We start from the raw sequence: 21,392 nt of genomic DNA, 5'->3' as shown, positions 1-21,392 counted from the left end.
AAACGGGAATTAAAATTTTAGAGCCCAAATGCCACAGTTAGCAAAACCAAATTACTATGCAGGAATTTAGATAGCTGAGAAGCTAAGTTTGATGGAAAAGAAACATCGTATTTCTACACTAGGGATTCCTGCACAAGTACAGTTCTTATACCTCCACAGAAGAGTTCATACTTTCCAACAGGGTAATTTGCTGCTTTTCACATTCTGAGAGCAGAGGCTGCCCTCCAGGTTTCTTCTGAGCTCTGAACAAATTTTGGTCTTACTTGTGGATCCCATGATGCTCTGGTAAAGCTATAAGATGACACAGCTTTAAGGAAGGATAACCAGTGTCACTAAAGGTAAAACACTGATTCAAACACGAAAGAAGTAGCAATGTAATTAAAAAATGGGTTTGTTTTGGAAGCTTGAGAGAGGAAAACTGCCTCCAGGGTTCTGTGAACCAGGAGCTTCCCTCCTACCAATGCAGGAGACACGGGTTCAATCCCTCATCTGGGAAGATCTCACATGTCGCAGAGCAGCTAAACCCGTGCACCATGGCTATTGAGACTGTGCTCTAGCCCTCGGGAGGCGCAACTACTGAAGCTCATGTGCCCTAGAGCCCCTAACTCAACAAGAGAAGCCATGGGAATGAAAAGCCCATGTACCACAACCAGAGAGCAGCCCACACAGGAACAAAGACCCAGCACAGCCAAAAACAAATAAAATTATTATATCTATAAAAGGTTTTGTGAACCAGTATGGGATTTGGGTGTGCTATAACCTCAGCTATTAAAGGGCAGTAACTCTATCTCTTCCTTATCTGCGCCTTCCCTGGTGGCTCAGTGGTAAAGAATCCACCTGCCAATGCAGGAGGTGCATATTAGATCCCTGGGTCAGAAGATCCCCTGGAGAAGGAAATGGCAACCCACTCTTCTTGCCTGGAAAAATCCCACAGACAGAGGAGCCTGAGAGTTACAGTCCATGGAGTCACAAGAGTCAGATATAACTTAGCAACTAAACAACTTCCTTATTTAGCTGCTGGACTTTTCACTGGTTTCCATGAAAACCAAATGGGGTTTTTAAAAGCATATAGCTCAACCTCTCAAAATCAAACAAAAATTGAAAGCTAAGTTAAAAACATCAAGAAAAATGAAAACAAGAAAACATACTGAGCTCTAAATAAACATTTTCCTTTTAACTTTTATGAAGTAGGGAATGAGTTTTTTCTTTTTTTCTAACTAACTACAGGGTAGGTTGCATTTTAGGTTGTATGCTCCTAGTGGCTTAGAAGGTAAAGTGTCTGCCTGCAATGTGGGAGACCTGGGTTTGATCCCTGGGTCAGAAAGATCCCCTGAAGAAGGTAATGGCAACCCACTCCAGTACTCTTGCCTGGAAAATCCCATGGACAGAGGAGCCTGGTAGGCTACAGTCCATGGGGCCGCAAAGAGTCAGACACAACTGAGCGACTTCACTTTCCTTTCCTTTCTTTCCCTAATGAGTATATACCCATAGGCAGGTCTGATCTATGGTGACCACTAATCTTTTGCAAAGTAGAAATAAACATGTTATTTGCATTTATTAAAATTAAACTGCAACCTATCTCCAAACATACAAATTACTCACTCTCCAACCTAATTCCATGCCAGTTGTTTTCCACTTAACATAAGTTCAAGCATATGAACATTTTGTGGGGCCAAGGTGTTGCTAATATATTGTCAATCACAGTGATTTTCAAAAGGATGCATGACAGGTTCACAGTTCCACATTTACTGAACTTTATTAACAAGTAAAGCACATATTAACATGTTCTATATATGGGAAAGGACATTCAATAATAAATGGCACATTATCATCTAACAGTTGAACTTTATCAAGAATGAAGTTTTAAAAAATAATACACATATTTCATGACTATCTGAAGAATTAACAAAAAATTTAACAGCAGTTTAAACATATAAAAGCTCACTATTTACTATTTACTATCTACCATAAGTGGAATCATTTCAATACTTCTATTTAAAAAAAAAAAAAAACAGAAAAAGGAAAAATATATATATGTACTGTATCTTCTACAGGCCTAACAGGTGTCTTGGCAAGGCTGTGACAACAGTAATTGACTCCTGCCCTAATACTGCAGTTCCCTCTCTCAAGGCAGTAGATTTAGGCAGTCACTTCTCAATACAGTGGAGAGTTATATGCAGGGTGATCATACAAATTCTCCTCCAAATTAGGACACTTATGAGAAAGGAGGCACGACTTAAGCTCAGGAAATAGTAATAACCAGGTCTGTTATGAGCAAATCAGGATATATGTCACTCTAGTTAAATACAGGTACCAGATGCACTATCATTACCTTTGTGCTTCATGTCGATAGACCAGTTGGAAAAAAATCGTGGTAAATTAACAAACCCTGAATTCTTCTCCAACTAGACCCTTGGAACTCCACTTTTCCTGTCATTAGAGGTTTTGTTTGAAATATTAGTGATTATTGTCTTAGGTTAACATTTATGATCTTCAAAGGCATGGGATATAGCTTATAGACTCAAAATAAAAGGCTAGCATTAGTATTTTTTTTCCTATTAAAAAGAGGTTTTCATTTTAACAAAGTATAATAGAATCTGCATTTTAAATTCCTAAAATGTATCCTGGACATACTGTATAGAAAATGTATTTTTACTTTAAATTCAGGCTTTTTTTTTTTTTTCCATGAAAACATAAAGATGGATTTTTCTGGTCATAATGAGCTATTTCAAATATAACAGAAATAATGTAATACTTTTTTTTTGTATTAGCTTCCAACCTTCAATTCACATTCATTCAAAAATTGTTCACAGGTACCCTAACAAGGATTTTGATTTTCAATTTATTTAAGGCAGAGTACAAAGGCGGTTAAGTGTCTCTAAAACACAGCAGCAGCTACGCTGTCCAAGCTCACAGGAAATGAAGGGAAGTGTGTAGGATTTGATAAATCCAGGAGACAGTGCTGTTTTCTAAAAGAATATTCTGAGTCTCCTCATTGGATGATGAGATTTAAGACTAAAAATGAACTCTACCAATTAAAGAGGATTAAGTAACAACACACTTGAATCTTACAGATTTGTGGGGGTAAAAATCAAAACAAAAAGTGAAGTTCTGATGTCAGGTCAACATCTACATGCATAAACCAAGCATTAAGATCACAAAAACAAAAATAAAAATTTAATAAATTGATGTATGATAGATGATCTAGTAATTTTAACTTACTCTGTATCATTTAAAAACTATTACAAACTACAAGTTTATAGGAAATTAATACACAATAAAAAAATTCTAACATGAGCTCACATTTCTCATAAATAAATTCTAATTTTAATTAATTTTCAATACAGGCAACTAAATCAAATATTTTGTTTTCTTTATCCCCGGCTATTGTTAAAGGGTACCTTAATCAATAATCAAGGATTCAAGATATTTTAATCAATAATAAAAAGGTTATGCAGGGGAGGAGAATAAATGATGAAAACAAAAAATAGGAGGCTCAATCAGAAAAACAAAATGGCATGTTTAGTTTACTAAAGACAATGAAGTAAATGAGAAAACACAGAGATATACAAAAAAGTTATAAAGCATAATAAATTTTATTTTTTCAGAAGTGGAAAATGACCCTGAATAGTTTTAAATGTATCTCTTAGTAGTTGGTGTCTAATAATAAACAAGCAATCAATTTTAAATGTTCTATATAGTTGTATTAACTGATTTTTAAGTTCAAAAGGTAATTTTTAATGTTGGCATTCAAAAGCAAAGATATAACTGAAAAGAAGACAGATGAACCATAAAATGATTTGCAAAATGTAGTAGCTTATGAATGCAAAATAGATTCCAGTTGTAATAACACATATTCACATACACTTTCGCAACACAGTCACACCCCCATATTCCACAGACACATTTCCATAACTTGAAAACAAATATTTCATGTATCTCGATTCAGGAAATGATTTTTACCAGTTAACCTTACAATCAGAAAGCAAGAAGATATTAAAAGTTTTTATTTGCTAAGCTAAACATCTAAAGGGAAAAAATATTACAACGATACTGAAAGATATTTTTATTGGTTTTTTAAAAGATAAAATGCAAATGAGAATATCTTATTCAGAAAATTAACTTTCAAAAAGTCTTAAATGAAATAAATATAATATCTAATACAATCTCTTCCTCTAAGAATCTGTAAGATGGACAATGCTAAAAACCAAGCTTCTCATTTGAGAATCCCCAAAGTTGGCATGTCCTTTTAAAAAAAAGAAAAAAAGATTTTCTTATAAAGGAAATGTGGCATACCCACGTTTTCAAAAATTTGTCCTAAAACTATCTTTAACATCCAAATTTTCTAAATATATTAAGTCCACTTAAATTAAGGAAAAGATACCTAGATACAATTTCTAAGAAAACAATGCAGAAAGTAATTTACGCATGGTTTGCATGGTTATTTACAGAAAGTTTTACTAAACAATGATATAACTATCATGTTCAAAAGTCTGACAAATCCTTTCTAATAATCAGCACTGCAGGTTTCAAAAAAACTTTATATATAACAAAGAATGTTTCCTGTGTAGAGTTACTAGATAAATCTGAGAGCCAGAAACTAAAGCATTTGACATGGTGAGTAATTTCATTTTTATTATACTAAATGTCAGGTCAGAAGTCAATGGCATTTACATGCTGGAAGACTGTGTATCACTCAACTCTTTCAATTATATCAAACACTGATTAATCAAATGTGACTGGACTGACTGCGACAACTGCATGGTTTCTTTCAGGTCTATGCAACTCTTTTAAATGGGCACATATGCAACTATGCAAAACCAATGAAACATAAATATTTAAAAGAATGAACAGAAATGGCTTTTAGGCATAAACCACTCTGCCATTCAATTCTGAAACTCTTATCTTTTCTTCACAAATTTGTCTTCTGTGTTTAATAGTCTTCTATCCCATTAAAGTTGCAGGTTTACAGATGATCTGGAAATTTCACCTTGATGTAAGAAAGGAATGTCTGGTCGATGCAGTCTAGGGACAGAGAAAAGAATTAGTCTTAAAGTGTATTAAGTTGCAATTATCCAAATGATAGTACAATGAAAACCCATTTTATAGTATGACATCAAGAATATAATAGCCTTCTGGTAAGAATGACATAAGTAGCACAGATCAAAATATATTCTAAAGTAAACTTCTAAAGGTGAGCATCTAAAAAATATTTACATTATATTTTACACTCCTGAAAAGGAAAACAAGATAATCACAGAATATCATTTAAATTAATAAAATTACAAACTCTTCAGGTCACTGTAGACAAGTTAAAGAGAAAATGTGACATCTTCAAGGGGAAGGAAGAAACCTTAATGGAACATTTAAAATAATACTTAAATACAATCCAGAAATGCAACTGCAATCATCTTCAGCAGAATTAAGTAAATTATGTTAGCTTAGGTAACAGTCACATAAGCATAAAATTTAAGCAACCAAATCACAAACCATATAATTTACGTATACTTAGTCATAGCAACCTTGAAACATCTTGTACTTGGAGACCCATCAGGAAGTTAAGTGTTTCAGTAGACCTTTGGCTAACGCAGTTCAAATACTTGAAAAGTTCAAAACAATGAAGTGTATAGTACTTGCTTTTAAAGTACTGCAGTGAAGTATGAGGTCTCTTCACTGACGATCTACTAGCCGCACAATAAATAAATGCCTGTACTATACACACAGCCTCCAGAAACTTACTTGATAACTAGTAAGACAATCTCTGCTCGTTTCTTTATTCTCCCATTTATTCAAGTTGTAGCCTCCATTGTTGATATAAACTGGTACATGTTAAGAGAACAGTAACAGTGCTCCCATTTTCTTCGCACAACCTTTACTCCTTGATCCAGTTTGTTAAGATCAGTGCATGGCACTGCTTACAGTAGCCAAAACATGGAAGCAACCTAAATGTCCACTCAAAGAGGAATGGGTGAAGAAGTGGTACATATACACAATGGAGTATTGCTCAGCCACTAAAAAGAAGGAAATGAAGCCATTTGCAGCAACATGGATGGACGCAGAGACTGTCATACTGAGTGGAGTAAGTCAGAGGAGGAGAAATAGCATATGACATCTCTTATATGGCTGCCAGGGGGAAGGGACAGTTAAGGAGTTTGGGATGGACAGGCACACACTGCTATATTTAAAATGGATGATCAACAAGGACCTACTGTGTAACACAGGGAACTCTGCTCAATGTTATGTAGCAGCCTGGATGGGAGGGGAGATTGCGGGATAACGGATACATGTATATGCATGGCTGAGTCCCTTAGCTGTTCACCTGAAATTATCACAACATTGTTAATCAGCTAAACCTCAATAAATCATAAAGATTAAAAAGAAAAAAAAAAAAAGATCAGTGCATAGCACATTGCTTTTCAGTCACGGATTTGGTTTTTTGTTTGTCTGTTTTAGCCTGCAGATATCTCTGTGAAATTCACAGTGATACAAAATGCTCATTCTTTCTGTGTAAGTGCTTTGTCTTATTGTTTTTCAAGCCTTTAGATGCTGTGCTGGTGGTTACTTCATATACAACCTGTAGCCAAGTTTTAAACAGAAATTTAAAGGTCTGATTTAAAGTTTTAGTTTACTCATAATGTATTTTTTAAAACTAAAATGTAATGAAATTCAATTTTTTAAATGGAAGTTATCTTAAAAGTTTGTAATTTTTAAAATTTCAATACTGCTAACAGTATTAAAAATCTACTAAAAATGCTAAATTTGAGTAAACAACATGAATACACATTAAGCATTTAATATGCATGAGGTGAAGGGCTTCCTTGGTGGCTCAGTGGTAAAGTAATCTGCTTGCCAATGCAAGAGACAAGGGTTTGATCCCTGGGTTGGGAAGATCCCCTGGAGGAGGAAATGACAACTCATTCCAGTATTTTTATCTGCAAAATCTCATGGACAGAGGAGCCTGGCGATCTATAGTCCATAGGGTCTCAAAAGAGTCAGACACAATTTAGTGACTAAACAACAAATGCACGGGGTGAATTTGAATACAAAGGGAATAAACAGTTAATATATTAATATTTCTTACCTCTATAATAAGAAGAAATACCTTGTTCTAAGAGCAGCTGCCATACTTTCAGACATGTTTCTGACTTTTAGATAATTAACAAATCCTCTGAAGAAAAGAAGCAGGCCTGAGGAGGTTGAAATATATGGATATATTATACTCTTAAAAAGAAAGGGGACATGATAAATTTGAAATAGACAATTACAAACAAGGTCCTCTTGGTCAAAGGAATTTAATGTGTAGGATTCCATTCATTCCACATTTTACACTATAATGATAGCTCTATTGTAAGGAAATGTAATACAACTTTACTGCTACCTCCAAACTCTTTCAATCTGTTAAGCCTAGAAGTATCTAAAGTAAAGCAAGGGTAGCCATGAAAGTCCTAACTTACACACAAAAACACACACTTATTAAAGTATCTTTTTAGCAAGGACAACTACCTAATGTGTTTAGACTGATTCAACTCACAGATACCTCACTGTACATGAAACTTTTAAATCTCTATAATGACTAAGCAAACTAAGACATATTTACTGATATAAAGCATTCAAGAGAGAACACATGCAGCATACGTAATTGCTAACAGTTGTAGGGTAAAACCAGTAATAAGCCTGTCTAGCCAGACCGGGTGCCTGTCATCTGCAAAATATATATTTAGAGATATGTGAATTATGTAAATAATTAAATTATTAGTTCTTATTTCCAAGTAATAACAGTAGATTAATTTATAATTAAAAATTTGAGAAAAATCAAGACAGGAGACTTTGGAAGTAGCCACTCTAGTGAGTTTTTGAATGATCTGAGATACATCTTCTATTTCAGTGTTCTCCTCTGTAAAACAGTATTTAAATAATAACCATTTACATCACAAGTATCTTTAGTAATCAATAAAACAAAGCCTGTGAAATGTATCAAAGTTTCAGATGAAAAATATTAGCTAAGTGTCAAAAAGCATTACCATTATTAGTGAAGTCTTTGATATACTTAAGCATACAATTCTAAGGGAAATATTTATTAACTCTGGTAAATTTTTAACCAGGTAATAAGGGGGTGAGGTGGAGTTGGGACAAGAAGCAGATGATATGTATGCAGGGAACTTTCCTCACCAGGAGGACGAGCCTGTCAATTTAAATTCAAAGTCTCAAATGAAATCTGTAACCCAATTCTAAGACAATAATCGAAGCCCTAAAATAAGAATCATGGTTACAATAAATTAGAGACAGAAGACAGAAGAGAGGCACAAATAATGACTTAAAACAAGCGGTATAAATTTCACCTAAATCTGATCCCATCTGCTTCCCATATCCTCTTTTCCATGTGTGACTCCCACTCTGAATTCCGCCCTTATGCCCTTCCAGACACTGTTCAAAGATAACGACATTGTGATCCAACCATAAAAGGATTACTGAAAAATGTAAACCAAAATTATTTGTGAAATCCCTTCTTTAGTCTATGAAGCTGCTGTTGCTAAGACCTATTTTGCTCTGCTCAGGCATTTTCCAAAATTAGCCAATTCCCACCTAGAAACCAATCAAGCAGCAGCTATGGTTTCTCAGCGTTCCGGGGTGTGTGCAACATTCTTCTGGGTACATGACAGCAACATTCCCATCACGGATTAAGCTTTCACATTCCCCTAAATGCTAGATTATGGCTCTGATGAGGAACTGGGGCTGTGCCTGCATTCTACTGTGTTCCACGGTTGTCTTCATAAGACTCTTCAATCCCCTAATAATATTTATAAGCAAGAATCTCACTCAATGTGCTTAAACATCTAAAAGACATTATAAATTTTTTTCACTTTTGAGTAAGAAACTCAGTCAAGCACAGAATCGGTCAGAAAACAAGTAACAAGACAAAAAAACTAGTTAAACTTTTGTCCAATCTGACACCCCAACAAAATCACAAGAGATATGCAAATAATTGGAATAATTTCACTATAATTATCAGAAAAAGAATCTAGGCTCTTTAGTGACCTTCGCTGACCACTAAGATTTTGTTTCCTGAAAGATCCTACAGATGCAACAGCAGGACTAAATAAGAATGCCAGGAGAACACTGCCACCTACTGAAGTGCTGTTTTCCGGTACAAATAATTTACTACAGAAATGTGGGCTCCTAAACCTAAAGAGAAACAACCTGTATTTTTCATGCTGGTAAATAAATTTGAAATGTGGATTACAAGTATAATGTGATTTTAAGATTAACTTAATTATCATACATCTAAAGAGGAAAACACAAGAAAACACAGATTGGAAATCCATAAAATTCATCAATATTAATAAATGACACGCCTGGTAAGAAGAAAACGCAACAGAAGCACTGTGATCATTAAGCATGAAGCCTTCCCTTACGCCTGACTGATTAATGATTAATGCAGAGTGCACTTCAAAAGTGTAAAGAATGTTTCAATGATCCAAAAATAAAAGAATAGGTAGGATATCCAATTAGCCTCCTCTCAACATTTCCTACGATCATTAAAAGAAACTCACGCATGTCTATGTTCCAAAATAAATGCTGAAGGCAATTATTTTTTAATCATCTTATGATTTTCAAGTTTTGCAGTATTCAGTTCATTCAACCACTGATTCTTTATATTGTTGACAGGCTCTGAATTTTAAATCAGAAACCAGAGTGTTATGTAGAACTATCTGGATAGCCAAGATGACATGTGTTTGGATATGAGAATTTTTCAATAGAAAATTTTTCTTTCACTTAAATAACACAGTATATTTACATCTTACAATTTTAGGAAATACCAAAGTTAAACTAAATGCAAATTAGTCATACTGAAATGCATTAAGAATAAACTTACCAAGTACAAGAAATATCCACCAAAGCCAGTACTGTCCATTGAAATATCCAGTAAAATAATCAGAAAACTATGGAATGAACATAAATATATTTACTGTATTTATGGACCTAAATTTGAAAATCATAATTAACCTCAGTTTCAGAATGATTTAATTCAAATAATCGTCAGCACATAAAATAGCACAAAAAGAAAAAGAGAAAAGAAAAATATTACACATAAAATTATTTGAGGAAAAAAAACTTTTAGAAGTTTTTTATCAGCAAACAAACTTATGCAAAATATTTAAGAAATAAAAATGTTTCAAACTGCCTGTAAGGAAGAAAGGTAAGTGTTATGTATCCGAATCCAACATTTTTCTCATTAAAGAGTTCACATGTCAGTTCTTTTCTCATAATCTCTCAAAGCCACAACTACCATCCCAAACACACTACAGCAACCCGCTGCTTTAGATATTAACACCAAAAGCCACGTTAGTTTAATCTTATCAGATGGGGATGTTCTGCTGACCTCTAAAAAGAAGAGCTTTTGACCTTCTGCACACCCCCTACTGTTAATCACTGCCAAGAATACTAGGCACATAAAGACCCCCAACTCATTAGAGTCTTTTTTATTTTCAAACTAGATGCTCCAGGATTCATTTCCCAACAGTGAGCTGAGAACAGCTAAATGAACCTTGAAGTGGCATTTCAACAGTTCCTATTAGTGGCCGTGGTAGACAGTTTATAAATTCTCTGTGAAATGAGAATGTGAACAGACAGATGGAAGGTAGGGTTTGATGACACTGAACACAGGTATCTATTCCTTGATTTGACTATGGACATGATGATTTATTATTTTTAAAAAGTTTTCTTTTTAGATCTGTCTCATTTTCCTGTTCGTTTTATCTACTCTGTTTCTACCAGTCTCCAACCTGAATTTAACTAAAAATGAGTTTGTTAAAAGCATGTTTGTCCTCAGATGTATCTATTTCCAAATTTGTACATAACTATTTCCAACTTTTCACTGGTAATTTCCACAAAAGATTAAAAAAAAAAAATCTTACAAGTTTGGTAAGAATAAAAACGCTTACAAACTGTAAATAATGTTACTGTGTGGGAAAGCACATCCACTGAAGGGTATCTAAATGTTTCTTAAAGCTTTTAAAGTAATTTCCCAGGAAGTATTTATAATACATGAACCATGATCTAAGTTCTCAGCTTTGAGTCTGAGAAATTTCAAAGAATAGAGATTTCAAAGTACCATTATAGATACAAGGCCCATGTATTCCTATACCTTTAAAATATGTACAATGAAAGAAGAATTGGAAAACTGTGAAAATATAGCTTGTAAAGTAGGACAGCTGCATTACTTTTTAATCAAATGATTAATAAGAAACAAACGGCTTTCATATAGGTTTTAGAGATTATAAGAACAAAAGGAGTAAAGAACTAAAACCACACATTTTTACCTTTCTAATTCTTAAAATATATTTAATGTACAATATCCACAACAAGAGGCAACCAGAAAAGAACACTGTAATTCTTCACCAGAAGTACTGACCTGCAGCTGTTCTTTATCTGTTCCCAAGTAAAGAATACAATTATCTTCATTTTGAAGTCAAAGGGAAAAACTCACTACATGAAAAGAATAAACTAATAAGCTTTGGGGCTCATTAGTAAGTTATCAAACGTGTTTCAAAATACTAAAAAATCAGAGGGCTCAGTCAAGTTGTGTTTTGGGTTTTTTAATAACTCATATTTAGTAGTCAACCACAGGCTGCAAGAAATCAAACTTTGGAAAATAAATTAACGAACAATAAGAATTTATCTGACTTAAATTTTTTGAAATAATTATGATTTTATTTTGTTAATATGACAGCAGTATTTTTTTGTTTACCTCCTGTCTACTTTTAAAAGGAACTGTCAGCTTTTACTAAAATATATATGCAATTTTAAATAATAAAAACATTAAAAGCCTTGGAGAGAATCTTGGGCTAAACATATTTACACTAAATGTGAGGCTCACAGCAATTCAGAAACAAAAAGAAAAGCAGCAATGTGATTTATAAATTACTTATTATCTAATAAAAGGAAATGCCAGGCTTTTAGGAAAAAACCTTTCCCTCAGCACTGAACTCCAAGGAGAATTTATTGCTTGGAGTATTGTAACAAAAGCCAAAGTACAGTCAAAGTTACAGAGGCAGTACAAAATTAGGGAAACAGGCACTGAACAGAAGTCAAGCTAGATTCTAATCCATAAACTGTGGGACACTCAGCAAGCTATTAGGCTTTTTATTCTGTTTCATCATCAATAAAAGGGCTAGCTTGTCTCCAGCATCATTGATGGATGACACAGGATTATTCGGTGTTTATAATGAGTCATACCTGGAACATAGTAAGTGCTCACTGAATGACAACTATTATTTTAAAACAGAACATTCCTTAAAATCCTTTTTTTATATCAATTCTCAATATACACTGAAGGTATAACATTAACCTTGACTCAGTAAAGGTATTTTAAAGGGAAACAGTCCCAAGGATTAAACTTCATGCTATTAAATTCCTTACAAAACTTTGAGAAACTCCAGTCTTTGAATTTAAGGTCCCATCTTATCACACTGACTGGAGTTGATGAGGAGACAATCTAACTTCTTCACAACCTGGGGTTCTACGAGAGAATTAGGCCTTAATATACTAGAGTCAAACATTGCATATAATGCACTGATCTATTTTTATGTTCTAGAATGATACTGAAAGTGAAGTTGCTCAGTCATGTCCAACTCTTTGCAACCGCATGGACTGTAGCCCACCAGGCTCCTCCGTCCATGGGATTCTCCAGGCAGAATACTGGAGTTGGTTGCCAATGATACTAGCAATTCAATAACCTTAGGAAAACTGAGAAAGTCAAATCGTTTTCCATGTTCTGTGACTCAGAACAGAAATCCCATTTGAATAAGAGTCATTAATTCTATTACTAACATAACCAGGGTTGGACTAGATTATCTAGTTCCAACTCTTGAGTTTTTCCTACTAGTAACTTCTGCAGGGGCAGGGACTGTCTCTTTATCTCTGCATGCCTCATAACACCTAACAGATTTATGCTTGTGATGAGAACCTACTTTACATTTTTCAAATAAAATTAAAACAAGGAACTGCCAGGGGGCAGTTCTTACAATGGCCAGGTTTTAATCACCTTAAAAGAAGCCAGTTTGCAGGTCCCACCAAGAATCTGGGACTGTTTAATAACCACAGCCTATAATCTGGTCTGAACAGAGACACGGTCTGACAAGATTACTGAAACCCTGGGAAGTAATAAAATAAGTTTAAAATTAATGAAAAAACACATAAAATTCAGTTTTAGTATTTTTGTAATGGGTGATTTTCTTAAGATATTTGATAACGCACGTGTGTAAATGAAGTGTCTGAAGCACTGAAGCTGACATATTAGTATGTGGTTCTACTGAAAATTTCAGGACTTGACTCATTCAATTAGAAGTCATTGTTTAAATACACATGATTTGTGGAAAGTATATATTTTATTAATTGTATATAGCATTTAAATGTGTGGGCTACTTTTAATAAGAGTAACTAACAAAGCCACTTTCCTAGCTGAAGAAACCAGGGGAAAATCCTTGTAAAAAGGAATCAAAGGGGCCTTCAAGAGGCAAAGGGAAAGAGCTGGGGGAAGATTATGCTAACAATAGTACTACCTGTGCAATGGTTACAAAAATTTTATTTTTTTGATGAGATGGGACAAAGGAAAGAACTTACTGTTATCTCCCTATACTTTATTTTGTAAATGACATGAGGGAGACAGAGGGTGATTTCCAGAACAACTGGAAAATGAGAAGAAAGGCTTAGAAGGAACATAAGGGTTGAACCCAGGTCTCCCACATTGCAGGCAGATTCTTTACCAGCTGAGCCACAAGGGAAGCCCAAGAATACTGGAGTGGGTAATATATCCCTTCTCCAGGGGATCTTTACAACCCAGGAATCGAACCGGGGTCCCCTGCACTGCAGCAGATTCTTTAACAACTAAGCTATCAGGGAAGCCGATAAAGGAAAAGATGAGTTCTAATAACTATCTTAAAGGCGTGTACTTTTACTTTTGGGGGCCTCCCCAGTGGCTCAGTAAGAGAATATTTAAATCCATGATAATTTCACTAGCCAATGGAAATGTTTATGTCTTAACTAATTCCAAGCAGACCTATGCTTTATCACAACAGTGGCAGCCATGATTCACTGAGCACATATACTTGTGCAGTAACTGGGCAAGGTACTCAAAATATGTCCTGTTCTTATCTCACAAAAATACTGAAAGGCACCTATTATCTATTATGAAGAAACTAACGCTCTGAACGATTTAAAAACTTAAAAGTCAGAACAATGATATAAAAATGATGAGATTCAAACTCAAATTTATCTGATTCCAAAGTTCTTTCCACATACTAACGAGTTCTCATACAATACAGTCAGAAAATGTTCACACCACAGAGATCACTATAATAATTAAGGACAGAAGTTAAGAATAAGTCTCAAAATAATTGAACTCATATACACAAAATATACAAAATGAACATTTACAAATCACACAGGAAATTTCATGTACTTTAATTTTAGCGATTAAAGTGGTAGAGGCTATCAAGACACTCACCCTGACAATAAGGATCCATTTGATCAATGAAAGGCCAAATCCACAGATTGCACCATACCTTCCAGCGATGGTGTTGGTGATACAGAAGGATAAACAAAATCCAAGCCAGTTGAAAATAAATGCCACTGAAAGCAAGAGAAATAATTCTTTTAAAAGACCACACACTGGAAACAAATAAACAGAGATCTAATTCAGAAGACCTGAGTTTGATCCCTTGGTTGGGAAGATCCCTTGGAGAAAGGCATGGCAACGCACTCCAGTATTCTTGCCTGGAATTCCATGTACAGAGAAGCCTAGCAAGCTACAATTCATCATGTCTCAAAGAGTAGGACATGACTGAGCGACTAACGCCACTACTACTTCATGGAATATAAATAATACTTCACTGCTCAATGGAAATAGCAGTTCTCTTTCTTTTAACTCTGTACTAATTAAGTCGTCCTTACAGACTGTAGTCTACCTTTTTCAAATGTCTTTAGTTGTTTACTATCCATTAACAAATGGGTAAGCTTGGTTTCTTGTCAGTTTGGTCAAGAATCAATACCTTAGAGCTTATAATCCAAAAGGTGAAACTGTAATTTTAAACCAGTTAAAAATTAAGTCACAAAGTGGCTGCCATGCAATCCTACCCAAAAAGTCTAGTCTAAGACACCAGCCGACCAAATCAGCTTTTTAAAAGAGCAGTATTAAAGATGAGCTGAATAAATTATGTATTTTAATAATATATAAATTATACTAATGTTCCAGGAGCAAATACTGTTCACAGCCTCCTCCTACCTAACAAAACCTGTGGTTCCCCTTCCCAGGAACCCATCCACTTCTAGAGCCTGTATTAAAGGGGTGGCTGGACTCCGTACTTGGCCCCCAAAGGTGAGTCCTCAGCAGTCCGGGAAAAATCACAGGAGGCCCAAATCCCCTGCCAGTGATTTTATTTTGTAAATAGGACTTCTGAAAAACATTCTTAAAAACACAGCAAGGACATAGAGGATGGAATTTAGGATAAATGACAGTAACTCTAAATTGATCCTTGTTGAAGCTGGGTGATGGATATGCAGATGCTTTGTTTTTTTACACTGAAATAGACTTGATTTACAATGTTGTGTGTGCTTAAATTTTTGGCCACATCCTAGAGCATGTGGGATCTTAGTTCTCCAACCAGGGATCAAACTCTGCACCCCCTTGCACTGGAAGACTGAGTCTTAACCACTAGACCACCAAGGAAATCCTACAGAGATGTTTAATATACTCTCATCCAGCTTGAGAATTTCTACAATAAAAGCTTTAAAAAAAGAAAGAAGAAGAAAAAGAAGAGGCCTTCTTCTTCCAGTGGATGTCACATTTAATCCTCATACCTGAAACTGCTGCCATGATCCTGCTATCAGCCTGAGAACTAAACCACCATCCTAAGTCTGCTGGGGTGGATTGTGGAGGGGCGGATGGGTAGATGGTGGGTGGGAGGGTTTGTGTGCACGTGAGCGTGTGTGTGTGTGTTGTTTTCGGGAAGAAGAAAGTAAAGCAGAGCCACAGCACTGACACAGTCTGTGCCTGACGTCTGCCTATCCAGAGACTTCTGCTTTTATGGGACAGTCTCCTAACTGTTTACAACAGCTGAGTAAGGGTTTCCTACTATTTGTAGCATAAACCATTCCCAGGTCCCTGAGATATAATCAGAGTGCCATATTTATGTTCAAGATACCAACAATATCACAATTATAATAGCAATAATAAAACTAAAGACCAACTTGAACATAAGTCTTGTTCACTGCTCATCCTCTCACCCTAAATATCTCCAACCAAGCCCCAGGGAGAATAAAGTAAATTACCTAGAGAAATTCTGGTTTTTCAAAATTCTAAAGACCTAGAGGAAATGTTTTAAGATAAGTTCAAATGAAATGGCTATTTCTTTGAAGCAATGCCCCTACTATTATCATTTTTTTCCTTCCTAAAACTTTCTAGATGCAGCCTTTTCGATCATTAATGGGAAGCTATAATACATGATGATACAATAGCCAGAAAAATGAATTTTTAAATAAGAGACTTGTGTGTTGAGTCACAACTCACTCACTGGATATACAGCCTTGGACTCACTGCTGACCTCTGCTGAGCCACAGTTCTCTTATCTTTAAGCACTGACTTCATGAGATTGATAAGAGGATTAAGTGAGAATGTAAAAAGCTTAGCACAGCACCTGGCACATGGTGGTTGCTAAAAAATGTCTGCCACCATCCCTATACATACAAAACGATCTCTCCACATTAGAGTAGGTCCCATCTTTCCTGCCAAAAACATTTCAGGAGACACTACTATAAATAAAGTGTGTAGAAGTGTGGAAGTCACTCAGTGGTGTCCAACTCTGCTACCCCATGGACTGTAGTCCTCCAGGCTTCTCTGTCCATGGGATTCTCCAAGTAAGAATACTAGAGTGGGTTGCCATGTCCTCCTCCAGGGATGTTCCTGACCCAGGGATCAAACCTGAGCCTCCTGCACTGCAGGCAGACTCTTTACATCTGAGCCACCAGGGACACTACACTATATAAAGCTTGTTTATTCTCTAATTTTAGCTGCCATACTGGACAACAGAGATAGAACATTTCCATTGTTCTAGAATAATCTATTGCATATAGCAGCTCTCTATCTAACTGGCTGATATTTGCGTTAACTGTGGGGAAAGCAGATAACAAAACCAGTTTTATATCTATTTAAAGAATTGACATTACCAAACAGCAGCGGAGATTACCAATTGGTTGCTACATATGTGCTAATGACAAGCTGAGGTATTTCTCTCCTCAAATCTTAGGGCAGGCAGGAGAGGTCTGGGGCAGAGGACAGACACCGCCAGTCCTAAGCACCCCATCCCAGTGTGCTATGAACATTCTATCATATTGCAAGTATCTCACGTCACAGGTATCTTCCCTACATTAAAACACAGGAAGCACTGACAGAGAAATCCAAAACAGTAAAATATTTCAAAAGTGTTATTTTTTTTGTACCACTGAGCATGTACATGTTTAGCTTTGGGGGAAAAAAGCATTTAAACACTGTCCAGTTTCTTCAAAATCAGACTTACCACCATCTACTAGACACATCACTGTGCCTTAAAGAGGAACAAGATTCAAAAGGACGAAAAAGTACTTAATGAGGTGTCATGTTTTCTTTAGGGGCTCCACCAGCGGTATGAATTCCTATCAACTGTGCTCACGTGATATAATTTGTTATTGACTGAACTGCATCCTCCTCGAAACTTGTAGATTAAAGTCCTAAGCCCCCGTGTGACTTACGTAGAGACAGGGCCTTTAAAGAGGGAGTCACAAGTACCTGAGGTTATAAGGGTAAAGGTATAATACAACAGCACTGGAGTCCCTAGAGGAAGAGGCAGAGACGGCAGAGAGTTCTCTGTGCACACACGCAGAGGAGAGGCCATGTGAGGACACCGCAAGAAGACAGCCATCTGTAAGCCAGGAGGACCCTCACCAGAAACCAAAGTTTCTGGCTCTCTGATCTCAGACTTCTAGCTTCCAGAACCGTGAGAAAATAAATTTTCATTGTTTAAGCCACCCAGTCTGTGATATTTTGTTACAGCAGCCTGAACAGACAAACATGTAACTTAATCACCTTTAACTGCTCTCACATACACATGCACTAGTGAAACAGAGAAGCTGTGACGACTGAAGCATAGATAGATCCACTTTTTATGCCTTTTGGCCTGTAAGACAGAAAGTAAAGCTGAGTAAGTCTTTAAGGTAGAGAAAGGGCAGAGCATTCCATTCTGGATCCTCACCGGGTCCCAAGCCTCTGGGATCTAATGCCTGAAGATCTGAGGTAGAGCTGATGTAACAGTTGAAATAAAATACACAATAAATGCAATGCACATGAACCATCCCAAAACCATCCCCCCTCCTCCCTGGTCTGTGGAAAAATTATCTTCCATAAAACTGGTCCCTGGTGCCAAAACGTTGAGTACTGCTAAGACATGTCTGAATCGTCAGGAAAAGGATTTAATAAACATACACTAAACCTTAGGTATGGCAAATCCATAAAAGAATGTGTAGTGGAGACAGGTAAACAGATATCAATACATGCCTAAGAGAGAAGACATGAATACTTTTCTTTCAGCTCCACCTTCATTTATGCATTTTCTGCTAGAGAGCTAGAACAAAATAAGGAAGCTTGAAAGGTGTATGGAAGGGACTTTCCTGCTGGTCAAGTGGCTTTGACTCCACACTCCCAATCAGAAGTCTGAGATCAATGAGTCAGAAAATTCTGTTTCTGGTGAGGGTTCTCTTCCTGGCTTGCAGACGGCTGGTCAGGGAACTAGATCCCATGTATCAAAATTAAAAATCCACATGCCACAGTTGAAAAGATCTCACAGACAGCAGTGAAAACTGAAGATCCTGCATGTCGCAACTAAGACCTGGCATAGCAAAATAAATCAAAATTTTTTTTTTAAAAAAAGGTGGCGGTCACCTATTCCCAACATAGCGAGGCCCAAGATGGAACCCAGAGAAGCAACAGGTTCCTATAAGCTATACTCCTGTGGAAAAGTAAGATTTGGGGGAGTAAATAACAGGGAAATAGGAAAATTAGCACAGGAAAGTTGGTAAAGTATGCTTAGTGTTGCTCCAATTACAATTCTCCGCTTGCGGTCCTTTTTTTTCCCTAAGAGCAAATAAGGCAGGTTCAGACAGGTGAATGGCATCTGAAAGAAGGCTGCCAATCAAATGACTTACAGGAACTGAGAGGTGAAGTCTCAGTTAAGCATGAGGAAGGAGAACACCACCTGCACTTAACAGCACTCATAATTCATGGCATTTCACTATATTAACTCATTTGATCCTTACATTAGCCTTTTAAGAAGGACGAGATAAAAACTGATTCCCTTTCACAGAAGGGCAAATGAAAACTCAGAACAGTCAGGCTCTACACACAAAGTCACAAGGTAAGAAGCATTGTAGGTAGGACTGTGGCCCCCAAGTCTTTTTCTTTTTTTGCAACCAAGTCTTTTACACTTGCATACACTGATCATTTTGTATATATACCTCCCACCTACCCAAAGAATTTGTCGGGTAATCAGAAAGCAGTAGTATATACTATAGTTTATCCATTAACTTAGTATGGCTACACTTTAAAATTTTCAATAGCCACAAGATATGTATTAATAATAAAGGGGAAAAGAGTAACTCCACAGTGAAGAAAGCTGAGGGACACTACCTTATCCTGATGAGAGTTAACATCACTAGTAATAAGATACCTAGTAACAAGATACCCAGTAATAAGGTATCTAGATCATTGCCTTCTGATATGACACACTGAAAACACAGCATTTCTGCGGTATTCTTGGTGGTGGAGGGGGCGGTGCGAAGGGGGGGCAGAATGTACTACCTGAATCTAATAACTGGGAAACACTAGCTAAATCCAAATTGAAAGACATTCTACAAAATAACTGACCAGGACTCTATAGAAGAATCAAAATTGTTACAAAACAAAAACAGACTAAGAAACTGTTCTGGATTGAGGCAGATGATGGAAACACAGAGGCTAATGACTTCCCTGGTAGCTCAGACGGTCTGCCTACAATGCGGGAGACCTGGGTTCAATCCCTGGGTCAGGAAGGTCTCCTGGAGAAGGAAATGGCAACCCATTCCAGGATTCTTGCCTGGAAAATCCCATGGACAGAGCAGCCTGGTAGGCTACAGTCCATGGGGTTGCAAAGAGTCGGACACAACTGAGCAACTTCACTTCACAATACAATTCGTAATCCCAAAACAGATGCTAGACCAAGAAAAAGACATCTGTGGGACAGCTGGGAAAATCTGAAAAAGGTCTACAAACTAGTCAGTGTTATTTCATGATGTTAATTTAACTTCTCAGCGTTGATCACTAAAGTTATGTATGTTAACACTTGGAAAAGCTGGATGAAAGCTATATGCCAATTGTACTGTTTCTGCATTTTTCTTCCTAAATTTGAAATTATTTCAAAAATGAAAAGTTTAAAATGTTTAAATTTTAAACAATTTGATACTTGCTCTAAAAACAAGTGAATATTACAAATGAATGAACACCAATATAATACTGACATTAAGCACTTATTAATTTTATCAAAGAAAAATCCTCATTATATATAAATGCACCACATTTCAAATACAGTAAATTCCCAAAGAATAATCGATTTTACTATACTTGATTCTGAACTGCATAAAGGCAAATTTCTGTCTTATCCTCATGCAATTCTCTTTATTTAAACTATCAACAGAGAAAAACATGAAGCTAACAACGTATTAATTTTCAGCCATTTCCATTAAACTACAAGCAACGAAATGACCAAAAAATTATTTTCCTTATAAACAGAATAAATTCAATAAAATTTAATACTTCACAAATATTATGAGTTTCTTAAGGTACAGTTACAACTCTTAGATATCTCCCTTTTCTGGATACAATTACAATACGTGAGCCCAAAGCTATATAAAAACCTAGCTCTATATGAAGAGTAAGTCACTGATGCCTAACAAGGCAATCAATGCGTGGTACCAAGATAACCTCTCTAAGAACTGTCGCCTATATGACTCATCCATGGTAGGTACTTGAAAGTACTTACTGAATAAAGATGTTCAATATCACTAATCATTGGGGAAATGCAAATTAGACCACAACTAGATACCACCACACAACTATTAAATTTCTAAAATGTTTTAAACTCTTCAGTACCCCCTGGTGGTGCAGAGGTTAAAGCGTCTGCCTGCAATGTGGGAGACCTGGGTTCAATCCCTGGGTCAGGAAGATACCCTGGAGAAGGAAATAGCAACCCACTCCAGTATTCTTGACTGGAGAATCCCATGGACAGAGGCGCATGGTGGGCTACAGTCCATGGGTCGCAAAGAGTCAGACA

General features: G+C 36.2%; 1 protein-coding gene across 5 annotated transcripts in view; it reads right to left on the bottom strand.

The window, feature by feature from the left end:
- Window positions 1–3,577: 3,577 nt before the first annotated feature.
- NDFIP2 (Nedd4 family interacting protein 2) overlaps window positions 3,578–21,392 on the bottom strand; it is a 75,759-nt gene continuing 57,944 nt past the window's right edge. For all 5 annotated transcript variants that reach the window (XM_069601864.1, XM_069601866.1, XM_069601867.1 and 2 more), the window contains 4 exons: window positions 14,507–14,631; window positions 9,875–9,941; window positions 7,082–7,187; window positions 3,578–5,025 (listed from right to left, as the gene is read on the bottom strand). In XM_069601864.1, the coding sequence (XP_069457965.1) occupies window positions 7,084–7,187; window positions 9,875–9,941; window positions 14,507–14,631 (296 nt within the window). In that variant the 3' untranslated portion in view covers window positions 3,578–5,025; window positions 7,082–7,083. The remainder of the gene's footprint in view (window positions 5,026–7,081; window positions 7,188–9,874; window positions 9,942–14,506; window positions 14,632–21,392) is intronic.

This window comes from Ovis canadensis, chromosome 10 (assembly GCF_042477335.2).
Source record: "Ovis canadensis isolate MfBH-ARS-UI-01 breed Bighorn chromosome 10, ARS-UI_OviCan_v2, whole genome shotgun sequence".
Classification (NCBI taxonomy): Eukaryota; Metazoa; Chordata; class Mammalia; order Artiodactyla; family Bovidae; genus Ovis; species Ovis canadensis.
This window is presented reverse-complemented; position numbering and strand designations above follow the sequence as displayed.